At 47.5% G+C, this 15,046-nt stretch overlaps 1 protein-coding gene across 1 annotated transcript; it reads left to right on the top strand.

The window, feature by feature from the left end:
* The first annotated feature begins 7,666 nt into the window (after window positions 1–7,666).
* Window positions 7,667–8,774, top strand: LOC125550589 (dormancy-associated protein 1). The gene is made up of 3 exons (XM_048713612.2): window positions 7,667–7,882; window positions 8,059–8,257; window positions 8,389–8,774. The coding sequence occupies exons 1-3, from the start codon at window positions 7,777–7,779 to the stop codon at window positions 8,429–8,431; spliced, it is 348 nt and encodes a 115-aa protein (XP_048569569.1). The 5' UTR covers window positions 7,667–7,776; the 3' UTR covers window positions 8,432–8,774.
* Window positions 8,775–15,046: the final 6,272 nt, after the last annotated feature.

Genomic DNA, 15,046 nt, shown 5'->3' with positions numbered 1-15,046 from the left:
CGGTTAGAGGAATATTGGCGATAACGACGCTTCAATTCCCCCCTCTCGTAGGGAAGGTTCTCTTGTAGAATCGCTCCGTCAAAGAGCAAAAGTGCTTCGCCTCTGTTTCCTTCTCGAGACGGCATCGGCTGGTTCCGAAAGTCTTCACTTTTTCTATGGTAAATGGATTCATATAGGGGATGGACATCAAGAGTGGACCTATCTGGGCCCCACAAGCCTTGGTGGCATCACTACTAGGGAAAACCTTATACACAGAAATTTAGCAACAGCGCGGGTTTAAAAAGGGCGCTAGTGCTAGATAGCAGTAGCGGTTCAGAATAAACCGCGTTGCAGATACGATCCTAGCAGTAGCGCGTGTGCCCGTAAAAGCGCTACTACTAATATTCCCATTGCTGGAACGATGGGATACGCATAGCAGTAGCGGCCTTGCAGGAAGCGCGCTACCACTAGGGCATGAGTAGCAGCACGTTTCCCTGTAACAGCGCTACTGCTAATGGAAATAAAATAAAATGAAAAACAAATAGAAAAGTAAATGAAAATAAAAGAAACAGAAAAAGGAGAAAGAAAAAAATAAAATGTAAAGCAAAATAAATGAAAAAGCGAAAAAACAGAGAAAGGCTTAGCTGTAGCGTGTGTTAGTAAGAGGCGTTGTAGCTAACGTAGCTGCAGCGCGTTTCCAGGACCCCCGCTATAGAAACAGAAAAGGAAATAAAAAGGAGAGAAAATTACATATGTATAGTAGTAGCGTGTTTTGGAAAAAGCGCTATAGCTACCTTAGCTATAGCACGTTCTGCAAAACGCGCTAGCGCTAGTTTTGACTTAACCAAAAAACCGTCCCCCCCGGCCACCACTTGCCCCCCAAATCTCTCGACCCACCCCGCCGCCGTCTCCCCGATTCACCGTCGCCCCACTTCGCCGCCGTCTCCTGCCGACGTCGACTCCCCCGGAGCCACCAGAGCCATGCGCCGTCGACGCCACCGGAGCCGCCCCCAATGCCACGGAGCCGTGCGGCCTCATCAACGCCACCGGAGCCGCCGTCGACACCATCGGATCCTCCCTCGCCACAACTGCCTCCCTCGCCGTCATCGGAGACGCCCTTGCCTCCCTCGCCACCACTGCCTCCCTAGCCACCACCGGAGCTACCCTCTGTAAGCCCCCACCCCTCCTCTCTCTCTCATGCATAGGTTAGCTAGTTTAATTATGTTAATTATCTAGGTTAGGGCAAAAATTTAGTTAGGGCTTTGACAGAGAAGTAGTTAGGTTAACTAATTGAATTAGGTTAATTACCTAGGTTAGTGCAAAAATTTAGTTAGGGCTTTGACAGAGAACTAGTCAGGTTAACTAGTTTAATTAGGTTAATTATCTAGGTTATTTAGGCAAGTTTTATTTTAAAGATGATCCCTTCCTAGACTTTTATTGTTGATTATATCTTTTCATTGAAGTGGTCATGTTGTTTGTGCCCAAGTGGCTTTGTTGTTTGAATGAAGATGAGTGGCCTATATATGTTTTGCCGGAATGTTGATTCATTTCTTTTCCGGCAAATTTCAGGTTCTCGATTTGTCCACTTTTTAGCAAAGGTCATGCTGAAATTTTCTGTGAATTTCGGCATGACTTGTGCTACAAACTAGGACATATCGAGTGCCCGTGATTTGCCGCACCAGGAAGGAGTCAACATTCCTACAAAACAATAGGCCTTTTTTATGTCATTATTCATTTTATTAGGTCTAGAATTAATTGACTAGATTTAATCATAGGAAACATGGCTAGCAACGATGAAGGACAGGGTTCTGGTGATTGCGATGACGCCTACCGGGCGGCAGACGAATTTTTTAGCCTTACCGATGATCAACTGATGTTATTGCTGGGCCCACCGGTGGCATCGGGGACTGAGACCGACACGCAGACTGGTGCTGAGACTGAGACCGGCGCTCAGACTCAGACCGACATCGAGACCGGCACTGATACTGAGACCGGCGCTGCCTCGGGGAGCGGAGCCGGTGTAGAACCGAAAGCAAAGAGGCAACGGGTTCCTAACAAACTCAGGACTACTAGAGTGGTGGTCATGGAGGTGGACGACGGCAATTTTGAGCCAACGGCGCCCGAGGAAGCGCGTCGATGCTACGGCAATCAAATAGGCTGCATCGTACGGACAACCGCCACCATCAACGATGAGAAACTACAAAAGATAGAAAATATGAGGAGCTCCCTCCTAAAGAAGTTTCACCAGATATTCTTGTTCCCGGGCCAGAATGAGAAGGATTATAAAGATCCAGATGAGGACCCGGCAATGAAGAAGATAAACAAACACGCCATGACCAAGTTTAGCGACGCGTTGGCCGCCTGGAAAAATCGAGTGAAAGCAAGGATCATCGACAAGAAGGAACCCTACTCCGAGATTGTAAAGGATAATCCGACAATCACGAAAGAGTAGTTTCAAATATTCAAGGAGGCTTGCGAGGCCGAAGATGCCAAAAGAAATTCTAAGTACATGAAGGGGCTTCAAGAGAGGAACATTGAGAGTCACCACCTCGGAAGCCGTGGTTACGGCGGAAAGAGGTCCAAATGGGCCAAGGAGGACACGGAAGCCGCGAGTCTGGGCATCCCAGACCCCTTGGCGGAGTTCACCGTCCCGCAGGAGCGTGACGTCCTCAAGGCCCGGCACCGTTGGGACCCAGTGAAAAAGGTTTACGAGACAACACCGGTCATTACGGAGTTCATGAGACTGCTGGTAATTTTAGTTTCTGATTAATTCGACTACACACGTTAGTCATATTTGTAACCGATCATTGTGCCTTTTGCAGACAGCGCAGCACGGGATTGCGGCCGAAAGTGACTCGCCGTCTGAGGCATTGGCGAGGCCCAAGTGGGATACTCCATTCAACCGGGCGTTGAACATATCGAAACAACAACCGGTGGATACTCGACCGTCGTATGGACGTGTGCACGGTGTCGGAGACGGCGCCACGTGGAAGAAGTACTACCGTGAGACCACGGAGGAGAGAAAGGAAAGACGGAGGTTAAATGAAGAAAACATCGACAAGAGGGTTGAGATTGCGGTTGAGAAGAAATCAACTGAGACAGTCGCAACAGCGGTAGCTGCCGCAAAACAGGTGGCTTTAGATATTTCTACTACCTTGGTTCCGGCCGTTTTCAATTGGACCAGGCAAAATCCAAAAAAAGATGCAGCGGACTTTCCCCTTGCTGACTTCTTGGCGGGGAGCAGCTCGACTAGCGTTGCACCAGCACCTGCAGCTGCACCTGCTCCCGCACCGGCTCCCACACCGGACGTGCTAGGCGGTGCTTCGTCTTTGGCTGAGCTCGACGCCCTCACGGTATCTGTCACACCGGCCCCCTTCAATATAAATGTATAATCTCCTGTTTTCGTTGCCTTTTGGATGTCTCACGTCACAGACTTTTCTTTGCAGGCCGACGAAACCCCGTGCACCATATTGTACACCATCGGCGACCAGAAGGTGGACGTGGGGAAGGCGACGATAATGGAGCCGAAGGAACCATTGTTCCATAGCCGGCCGATCCCCCCGAACGTCTTCAAGGTTTCCGTGGCCAGTGTCAAACCGGGCCACGAGAATTTGCCTCCTCCAGTACTACTGGGGGATGACGACGAGACACCGCGGAGGCTTGGTGATTGTTGCAATGCTGGGTGGGTCCTGTTGTGGCCAAAGAGTCTGCTTCGTCTGGAGGCGGCCGGGAGCACACCCACGAGCACGCAGCCTCAGCAAGGTATGAACATCAACACCCCACCTACCCAATTATCGTCAGGTGTCGGGTTGGGTGATAGCAGACGGGGTAAGGAGGAGGCTCCATTAGTCGCTGATGACGTCGCCATTAATGAGGATGAGGACGACGATGGCGCTGCTGAACAGTATGTCTATACTGGCGCCTCCTCAGGGTTTGAGCGTCATGAGTCGGTGCCTGAATTGCTGTCTCAACATATTATGGACGACCTTCCGGTAGTAAAGAAGTTTAGGAAGAGAGCGAGGAAAGGCAAAAAAGTTGTTTCTATGATCCAGCCGCCTCAGCAGCCTCGGCTTCAGGACCGTATAGATATCCCCGGTGCGGATAAATGGCATATCCCCGGTCAACCAATCCTACCTGCAACAGCACTACGGGCCAGATTCGGCGATCTAAAGAGACTTCATGACGATGTGCTGCAGGTAGATAAAGACCTCATCGCCTCGAAAGATCCAGGATACCCACTCTACGTGGTTAACGTTCCGCGGCAAATGTCGTACGTCGACAGCTTCCCCGCGGATAAGTTCTTCCTCCGATACGATTACATATTCGACATGTTTCACGTGAAGAAGCTAGATTTTACGTTTGTCCGTCTTTATGCCTTGCACATGAACTACATCATCGGGGTTGAGTAGATATCTCATATCTGTGTCGCTGACCCATACTACATGCACGAGGGCCTCTTGGGAGTCTGCGCAAATCACCGTGAATACGCGAGGGATTACATCGTCAATTTCATGCTCGCCAATAAGGACAAGGAGGCGATTCTCGTGCCTTATCATCCCGTGTAAGTCATCCGCGCTGCTATCCTTCCTTCGATTTCAATCATTCATTTGCACGGTGGAGGCTAATTAATTTGAGGACTTATTTTGCGCAGCGGCGGGCGCGCCGTCCTCATCATCCTCTACCCCCGATTCTCCCACGCTCTTTACTTGGACTCGTCGAAGAACATTCACAAAAAGGATTACACCCACATCAAGGATGTTCTCGACAGTGCTATGTTTTACTACCAAGCAAGGGGTGGAGAGGTCAGGGACAAGAAGAGAAGGGGCGGCAGGGTCGCCTTCGGCCATAAGACTGACTTCTGCTGCATCCAGCAACCGAATGATTCTCTTAATGATGGATTCTATGTCCTACACCACATGCTGGAGTACAGACGGATCACCAGAACCTTCGCATGTCACCTAGATCCGGCGATGCCCATATTCTGCAATGGGCAACGGACATAGGAAATATTGAGGATCATCGACTTCGAGCTGAGTTCTATAACATCCAGCGCGAACTTGCCCAAATCATCATGAAGGAGGTCGTCGGAAAAACAGGGATGTTCTACGGAGAAGGACAAATGTCGCGCGAAGACGTCCGAACATGGATAGCCTCTCAGCGTCTCGACCTGAAGCCTTTCACTAGGCTCGGGGACTATCTCCCTGACTTGGATGGATGGAACGACATGTTGGAGTGATTGTCGATATATGACAATGTGTCTGTTTAGTCCATACTTTCTGTATGACAAAACTTTGAGTTATGCACGGTGAAACTTTATTTGTGATGTAATTAAACCGTCCTCCTCCTTGACTAGCGAAAATCACTCTAGTTAGGGCATTTTGGGGTACGATGAACTTTGTTATTTATGCTTATAATATGTTGTTTTTATTTTTGCCAAGTCTGTCTCTTTCTGTTGCTCAACTATATATGTTGCATATCATCGACTCATGTGATGATGCAGGTGCATAGATCATAGATGGCGAAGAAGTGCTATGCCAGGAGTATATATACGACAAGTGGCCGGAGTGTCAGGCCCTTCCGGTTTCCGAGCGACAGGCAGTAGTTAGTTTAGAGGTTCACGCTAATGCGAAAGAGGGATACGAACTCATGTTCTCAAAGTGATAGCTCTTCTCGCGTATATCATTGTTTAGATGGATGACGATGTATTTGCATATCATTCGAGATTTGTATCGCTATTTTCGAGATGATGACGAGAGACCACTTTGTGTTGGATGATGATTATGATGATGACATGATTTGATGAGACTAATTGTATGTATATGCTATGATTACATTTGTATGTGTATGATATGCTAAAGATTATTGTATAAAGCCTATTCGAATACAAAACAAACATGCAGGAAAAAAAACTAATAAATAAACTAGTAGTAGCGAGGGGGAAAATTTAGCAGTAGCGTCGCATTGTCAGTAGCGCGTCCCAGCAAACAGCGCTGCAGATAATATCAGTAGCGCCCTTTCCCAAAGAGCCCTACAGCTATTCATGTATAGCAGTAGCGTGGGACAACCGGCGCTACTGCTATACGTTAGTTGTAGCACCTTATTAGTAGCGCCGGTGCCCGCGCTACTGAGAGGCCCAAAACCCTCGCTGCTGGTAGGCTTTTCCCTAGTAGTGCATGGTCCGGGGGTGGCCGCGTCCCCAGGGCTTGTGGTCCCATTGAGGCTCTTCTCCGATACTTCTTTCTTCTAATACTTTGTATGTATCCCAAAATAAATCTCTGTAAAATTCTTTATTTTGAGCCCCGGAGAATTGCTATCTCCGTAGTAGCTTTTCCAGATCAGAATTCCAGCTGCCCGCAATCCCTCCCTTTTGATGTATCTTGCATTCTGAGAGAGAAAAGGCATTAGAATTGCATCATAATATAAAATATAACTTCACAATAAGATAAATAGCAGTAGGAAATCATGATGCAAAATGGATGTATCGGCGCCCCGCCGCCACGACCACGAAGTCGGCACATATGCGAGCGTTGCCGACAACAAAGAAGAGTAGAGCATGGGAAGTCGCTGGCGCTCGGGTCCCAGGAAGGCCACGACCCCCCCCCCCCCCCCCGGTTGAAGTCAAGCTTGGTGGGCTCAAACATCGTTGGCTGATTAGCTGTTTGGCGGCGATGTCGAGGCTGGTAGCTTCATTTCCCGGGGCTCACGGCGGCGGAAAATGAGGCGGGGCTTCATTTTCTGGGGCTCATGGCTGGCCGGAGATGGGGAATGGTCACCGACGGTCATTTTAGGCTAGGTCTAGAGTATGGTCTAGTTGAAATATGTCTAAATGTAATGATTTTACTCCGTTTAAATGGGAAGTATCCGGTTCTATGTAAAAATTATCCAATGAGTATGAATGAATATCGTCCGGTTTATTTGAGTTTGCATCAAATTTGTTTAGTTTTCATTAAAATTTGTTTGAAATGTAACCGGATAGATGCATATAGCTTTAAATGGCCGGCTCTTGTGTCCGTGGACTCGTCCCCCAGTTTGTGAACGGACACGGGAGATAATTTGAGAGTCATCATTGAAGATGCACTAATCCGCTTGGTTGCATAATGCAGTATATGATAAGCTGTTACTTTTAGCCACACTTGGTTAGATATTTAGGAGAATGCATGTCACATTCCAGATGGTTTTCATACGAAGACACAAGGCCGGTGCATCTACAGCGACTTCGCCGTAGTTAAACTCTGGATCTCAATCTTTTGTACGAGTTGCGTCGACGTGTGTCGTTGGTGATCTGTCCATTCTCATTACACCTTTTTTAAATATATTTCCCACCATCGCGTGTCCCACTGCCACATCGTGCTGCCCGTAAGTCAGGTTTAGATATTTTCGCTCCATATAATCCAACCGAGCAGTGGGGCCAGTCCGCTGCATCCTTATCCGGCACGACTGTCCAAAGCGGGGCTCGTCATCCAATCTTATCACCCCAAGCGCTGGTTCGGCTCACCGTCCGGTCAAAACAAGCTAACCTCACCGCCACTGACATTTCTAGAGGCCACGCCACACCCCGGTCCGATCCTTCGTTTGCTAGTACACTGTGCTGGACACTAGCCGTAGGTGTACAGGTGCCCGTGTGTGATCTAGAGCGGTAACGCAACCCGACGGTGACCGCATCCCCGTCCCTGCATGATTTAAGTGTCCCCCAGTCTCACCTAACTCAGTCGGCCAGTGCACTTGATCTTATCGGTGGTAGTGCTACAAGCGAGTGTCATAAGTTCTTGCACCGATCAGATCCAACTTCTGCACAGGATGCTGGACAAGCTGTGGGACGACGTGGTGGCCGGGCCTCGCCCGGAGACGGGCCTCGACAAGCTCCGCCGGGCCGCCGCCACCCAACCCCTCGCCATCAACACAGGTACAGTTTATATACGTTAGTCCAGAGGTACCGACATGGCCTGAAACTGTTGAGAAGAACGTAAGAACTAGCACGAGTAGTTTTCAGAAGAAGATTTGATGCTTAACCGGAGGATCTGTTGGGTTTATTATTGTGTGAACTGACGGCGGTTTACATGGATGTTGGTGGAGGTGCAGCTGCAGGGGAGGCGATTAAGCAGTCGCCGTCGATGCCGACGACCCCGACCACGCCGGTGACGCCGTCGTCGTCCACGCCGCCGCGCGGCGGCAGCGTGTGGCGGAGCGTTTTCCACCCCGGGAGCAACCTGGCCACCAAGAGCCTCGGCGCCAACCTCTTCGACCGCCCGCAGCCCAACTCCCCCACCGTCTACGACTGGTACGTACGCTAGCTCATGATCTATATATCTCACGGTACAAAATCAGTTTTAGTAACACGATCTACTGGGAACTTTAAACGGGTGAACATGGCAAATGATAATAACGCTGCCACGTACGTTTGATGTCCAGGCTTTACAGCGACGAGACGAGGACAAGGAGCAACCACCGCTAAATAAGAGCCGTCGGCCAGAGAACTGAAGGCAGGGTGCTCAACAACTTGTGCGACGCCGCCATGTTTGCTGCTCTTTTGGTTATCTAATCCTGCGTAGCGTACGTTGCTGTCCGAGGCTGCATGTGGTTTGTCTTCAGCTTCGTACTACTGTCTACTAGTGCTTGTAACTTTATTTTCTTGGCTCGGTATGCTCGCTGCATGCTAGCGAGTGATGGGTGTATGTGTGTGCTCTGTGTAAGCTCCGTGCGTGTGTAAATTCTCTCGTGTGTGTGGTGTGGTCTTCTCAATGTTTAACCACCTATGGTAAAGACAATAACAGCCTCAGAGCAAGTTTTCCTTTTTTTTTTTCTCTGATATGTTTTTCTTAGACAATAACACCCTAAGATATTTATTATCAAGGAAAACAATAGGTAGTACAATGAACGAAAAACTGAACTAGACGCAGAACGGTTAACAAAGATAAAAAATCATTGAAAATTATACTAGCCTTGTTCTTTTTCTGCTGTCCGTTGGAGATTAAACATTACATTGGACAATATTTTTTGAGAGTACGTCTAGACGTATCATATATTTTTATAGAAAACTGAAATATCATATTTTTATAAAAGGCATTTATAGAAAACTGAAATATCATATTTTTATAAAAGACAAAAATCAATTACAAGAGACTACGATTTTTATAGAAGGCATAAATCAATTACAAGACTTCGACTTGCTGCAAACAACAAGTGTAGTTAAAACTTGGCATTCCATCGCAATAACTACAAACAAACGAAAAAGGGCCTGCCCTATGCTAATCGTCTAGCTGCGTCACAACAAAAGTAGGTCGCCTCGAAGAGCAATAACTCCACCCAAAATCTCTTATCAACGCACTACCATTACTACTACTAGGAAAATGCTTATAGATATAATTTTATCAGTAGTGTTTGTTATAGACCCCACACTACTGATAATTACCAGTAGTGTTTGTTATAAAACGCGCTACTAGTATAACATAGTAGTATTTTTGAAGGCCACCCTACTGGTAAGTTTGCCACAACACATCATTCGACAAAAAAAAATATTAGTAGCGTTTGTAGTCTAACCAGCGCTACTGTTAAGAAAGTAGCTGTAGCGCCTGTGTATCTAGACGCGCTACTGCTATTTTTTCTATGGGTAACTTATACCAGTAGCATTGTTTTTGTACAAGTGCTATAGTTAGTTTTACGTACCAGTAGATATTTTGACTGGCACTCATAGCAGTAGCGTGCTTTGGCACCCCGTGCTACTAGTGCTATGGTCGCCAGCCACCTACCACCTTTCCCCTCATTCCTTCCCTTTCTTCTTCCTCTCCCTCTTCCTTTCTCCCTCTTTCACCTTGCTTGTTCCTTTCAATGCTCTCCCTCCACCACCCCTCCATTAGAGCCCTTCCTCCCCGTCTTCTTTTCCCTCCACCACCCCCTCTTCTTTGTGCCCTCCACCACCACCCCCTCCATTAATGCCCTCCCTCCCCCTCTTCTTTGCCATCCACCCCCTCCATTAATGCCCTCCCTCCCCCTCTTCTTTGCCCTCCACCCCCTTCCATTAATGCCTCCCCTCTTCTCTTCCTCTCCTCTCCCACTATCTCCCTAGCTAGCTCTTTCTCTCTCCCTAGCTAGCTAGCTAGTTAGAGCTATATATCTAGAGCTACTAGGTAATTAAGAAGAAAGGTGCTTGATATCCCTCTCAACACATAGGTGAGCAAAAAAAGATGTTTGTGTGGATAGGACTGCAACTATATATATGGGCGATATGAGAATATATATACCGAATTGTGTGTGACATAATTTGAGTTGCCTACATTGTGTATTTGATGAAATAATGTGGGTGACATGAGTTGCCTATGTTTTGCCGAAATGACGATTCAATCCCGTTCCGGTGAATTTCGGGCAAACTCAATACGTCCTATGTTTAGGGAAGGTCATGCCGAATTTTTGTATGAATTTGATCCATGCATGCATATATACGTGGTTATAATATTTGCTCCACGCGCAGGTGATCATGAAGGTCAATGGAAGGATGGTGGAAAGATACTGGCAATCCACTATGGACATGTATGAAAAAAGACTGAAGGATGTTTTATGTCCGTGTCAAAAATGCAAAGGAATAGTCAGGTTCGACCCCTTTGAGGGTGGCACATTCAAGGCGCACCTGCTCATGCATGGCCATACTCGGTGGATAAGTGAAGATGATGATGATGAGGATGTCGACGAGGTAGGAAATAACGACATGGGGCCACCAGACGAAGAGATGACCGATTATGTGCCCGAAGAGGAAGACAACCTCGGAAATGTCGATGGCGAAGAGGCAGTTCAAGGCGGAGAAGACGCGGACACGCCACCGTCTTCGTCGCTACTAAGTTCAGCCATGCGGGAGCCTCATGTTCGAGACCTGCTTCGCAAGAAGACGACTGGCGACAGAGCTGCTTCTAGAGAGGAGGCCAAACTGGCGCAACTGGAGGTAGACTCGATGACTCCTTTGTATGATGGTTGCGATCCCGAAGTGACCCGCTTGAGTTTCACACTAGAACTTCTAAAGACGAAGGCAAAAAACAAATGGACAGATACAAGCCTGGATGAGCTTCTGAAGTATCTAAAGAAGGTTCTTCCCGCGCGAAGCCTGTGTCCTACTAGTGTCGAGGAGGCAAACAAAATCGTGTGCCCTCTTGATCTGCCACACATTAGATATCACACATGCATCAATGATTGCATCATATATCGGAACGAGCACGCGGAAAAAACCATCTGTCCAAAGTGCAATGTTTCACAATATAAAAAGGCCGGAAAGAAAGCTCCACAGAAAGTTGTATGGTACTTTCCGATCACTCCGCGTCTACAGCGGTATTTCGTAGATCCTAATTAAGGAAGCAAAGCTTATGCGCTGGCACGCGGAGAGGGTGAAGCCAGATGACGGAGATGAGCCGAAGCTGAGACACCTCGCAGATGCTAGCAAGTGGAGAGCATTAAATGCTGAATTTGATTTTTTTTCACAAATGATTCAAGGAACGTCGTGCTTGGCGCTAGTAGTGATGGCATGAATCCATTTGGCAACCAGAACACCAATCGTAGCACATGGCCTGTGTTTGTATGGATGTACAACCTCCCCCCGGTTGTGCATGGAGGAAAAATACATACACATGGCTATGCTTATTCAAGGGCCGAGACAACCGGAAAATGATATAAATTTGTATCTCGGGTTACTGAAAGAGGAGCTACATACCTTATGGACAACGCCGACTAAGACATGGGATGCAAGCAAAGGAGAGTATTTCTACATGAGAGTCGCGCTGATCACGACGGTGCAGGACTATCTCGGTTACGGCTATCTCTCCGGCCAGGTGTGCCACGGATATTGCGGATGCACGAGGTGCATGGATGATACAACTTCTCTGCAGCTATCGAAAGATAGCGGGTCTTCGAAAATCGTTTACATGGGGCATCGAAGATGGCTCGAGAAGGATGACCTGTGAAGAAAGCGTGGAGATCTATTCAATGGTAAGGTTGAGCATCGAGGTCCTCCACGTAAGCGTAACGGTGCAGAAATATATAAGTTATTGAAGAACTGGGAAGAGTGCCCCTCGCCAGGAAAGATGAAGAAAAAGGCGCCGGGGCCCCTGCTGAAGGTATGGAAGACGAGATCTGTTTTCTGGGACTTGGAATACTGGCCCATACTCGACACGCCTCATAGCCTTGATCAAATGCATATCACAAAAAATATCCTTGAGAGTTTGCTTGGAACATTGATGAACATGCCGGAGAGGACCAAGGATGGGCCGAAGGTAAGAAAAGACTTGGAATTTTTGAATATCAGGAAAGATCTCCAAATGCCCGGTAAAAGGTCGTCAGAGGAGACCGAGACGGAGACAGAGACGAAAGATAGGGGCAAAAAAGTAAAGAAGAAGGAAGAACAATATTACCCCCCCCTCTTGCTTCACCTTAGATCCAAAGGAGGTCGATCAATTGTTCAAGTGCCTTGCCGGAATCAAAGTTAGTTCTGGATACTATGGGAAGATAAGAAGATATCTAGACACTAAGAAAAAAAGGTTCAGTGGGATGAAGTCTCACGACTATCAACTGATGATGACGCAGTTACTCCCGGTTGCACTTAGAGGGATTATGGACACACATGTGCGTGAGACGCTTACTGACCTATGCCACTTTTTGATGCTATCTCTCAAAAGTCGATCAGTGTGAAGCAACTCCATAGGCTACAGGAAGATATCATTGTCATACTGAATGAGCTAGAGATGTACTTCCCGCCCGCGTTCTTTGATGTCATGGTGCATCTATGTGTCCACATCGTGGACAACATCATCGACCTGGGGCCGACATTCGTGCACAACATGATGCCGTTCGAGAGGATGAATGGAATCATCAAAGGATTCGTTTGTAACATGTCCCGGCCAGATGGAAGCATAGCCCAGGGATATCTGACCAAAGAGTGCATCTCTTTCTGTGAGAGTTATCTAGTAGGCACCGGAGACCCTGTTGTTGGTTTGCCCGTCAACAAGCACTGTGGAAGGCTCGAAGGTGAAGGTCACACCAACGGTCATAGGGATGTGAATGTGTTAGGCTCGGGCCGACAAAATGACCTTGACAGGGTAAACTTAGTAGTGCTACAACACCTAGATGTGCTAGAATATTTCGTGACACTGCACAAAGAGACCATGGCAAAGAAGTACCGTGACCGTGGGTGCACAACACGGACGCTGAAGTTATTAGAGAGCACAACTCCACTTTCTTGCGTTGGTTCAAAGAGCGAGTTCTGGCGAATCCCCCGGAAGAGGGTTGTCCGAACGGAACACTCATATACGCCTTAGCACATGGCCCCTCGACCAACCTCACGACTTATCAAGCATACGATATCAACGGATACACGTTCTACACGGAGGAGAAAGATATAAACAGTGATGACCAAAACTCAGGGGTGACGATGGAAGCCATGACCGAGAATGTAATTGAAAGATATTATGGAAGGGTCGAAGAGATATGGGAGCTTAACTACTCTGGATTGCATAGCGCGACGATGTTCCGTGTCAGATGGGCTAAGAATGTACAGAGAGAAAACCGAATTTCACTACCATGTGTATACCTGACTCTGATAGCGGTACCGTCAACGTCATCACCAAAAATGAGCCATGGGTACACGCTAAACACGTGACACAATGTTTCTTCATAACTGACCCGGTCAATCCCAGCCGTGTTGTTGTGAGGAGAAGCAAAATAAGCATCGCCGAAATGGATGGAGTCGCCAATGAGGAAGACTACGACCAGTACGGTGATCCGATGAGGGAAGATGATGATGAAACATACGTCAAAAGAAGAATGAAGACTACATTACCTACGAAAGATCGTAATCCCTGGAGAAGGAAAAGTCACAATCATGGGCTCAATTATTCGACAACGAACAAAAGAGGGAAGAAGATCAGTCTGAAGCGTCGTCGTCGCCCAAGCTGACAAACTAATCCACAAATTTTGTGTGTGTTTAGCTATTTTGTATACCGCCGATAGTGGCCGGTCAAATGAAATAATAAAAGTAAAAAAAGAACAAGAAAAATAAAAATAAAAATAAAAAGTTAGCAAAGCGTGTTTTGGCTTGGCAAGCGCTATAGCTAAGAAAAAGAAAAAAAGAAAAAGAAAAAAATTAGCAGTAGCGCGTTTTGGCTTGGCAAGCTCTATAGCTAAGAAAAAGAAAAAGAAAAAAGAAAAAGAAAAAGAAAAAAAATTAACAGTAGCGCGTTTTGGCTTGGCAAGCGCTATAGCTAACTTAGCTATAGCGCGTTTTGCCAAGACGCGCTATAGCTAAGTTGTGTATACAGAGCCACTGCACCCATCTCTTTCCTCTGTCTCACTCTCGCTCGATTCGACCGATCCCCTTTCTCTATGCCGCCCCTCCACCGACGTCGCACCACCCCCGACCTCAGCTTCGACCCTGACGCCGGCCTCAACCCCGACCCCGACGCCAGTCTTAGCCCTGACCCCGACGCCGCCCTCACCCCCGACCCCGACGCCGGCCACTGCCCTGACCCCGACGCCGGCCACCGACCCCCTCCCGCTCTGGTATAACCCCCCTGCCCCCTCTTCCTCCCGCTCATGTTCAAGTAAGCCAAAGCCAGAGAGGAAGCTAGGTGTCTTGCTGCTGCTAGGTGTCCGTTCTCACAAAATCGTTAGGTGGTATACACTGATAGATCATCATCATAGAACAGAATGTGATAGCTGCAGTGCTACTGCAATTTTGAAAATCAACTTGTGCTCCCTCTCTAAGAGGGAATTTTTCTAGGTTTGATAAGTACAGTGAACTTTGGTCATATTGCTATAGGTAGTGAAGCTAAGCTAATGCTTTGCCTAGCTAACTAAACTAAACTTATTACTTGATCTAAGGTTGTGAAACATAACAACCATATTTTATGTTTTGGCATGTGGCAGCCATTCCTGGTATCTCATTGCATTTTCCTATGGGCCAACCAGTTGGTAACCATCAGGGCTCATTTTGTGGCAGCCATGTTTTTTGTTTTTTGGTGGCTTTTGTTCATGGACTGCAATAATGTAAGTTGCAGCGCAGGGCTCATTTTATTAGTACCTAAAGTTTACTTGCATT

This window comes from Triticum urartu, chromosome 4A (genome assembly GCF_056163025.1).
Source record: "Triticum urartu cultivar PI428250 chromosome 4A, HENAU_Tu73, whole genome shotgun sequence".
In the NCBI taxonomy this organism is placed as follows: domain Eukaryota; kingdom Viridiplantae; phylum Streptophyta; class Magnoliopsida; order Poales; family Poaceae; genus Triticum; species Triticum urartu.
This window is presented reverse-complemented; position numbering and strand designations above follow the sequence as displayed.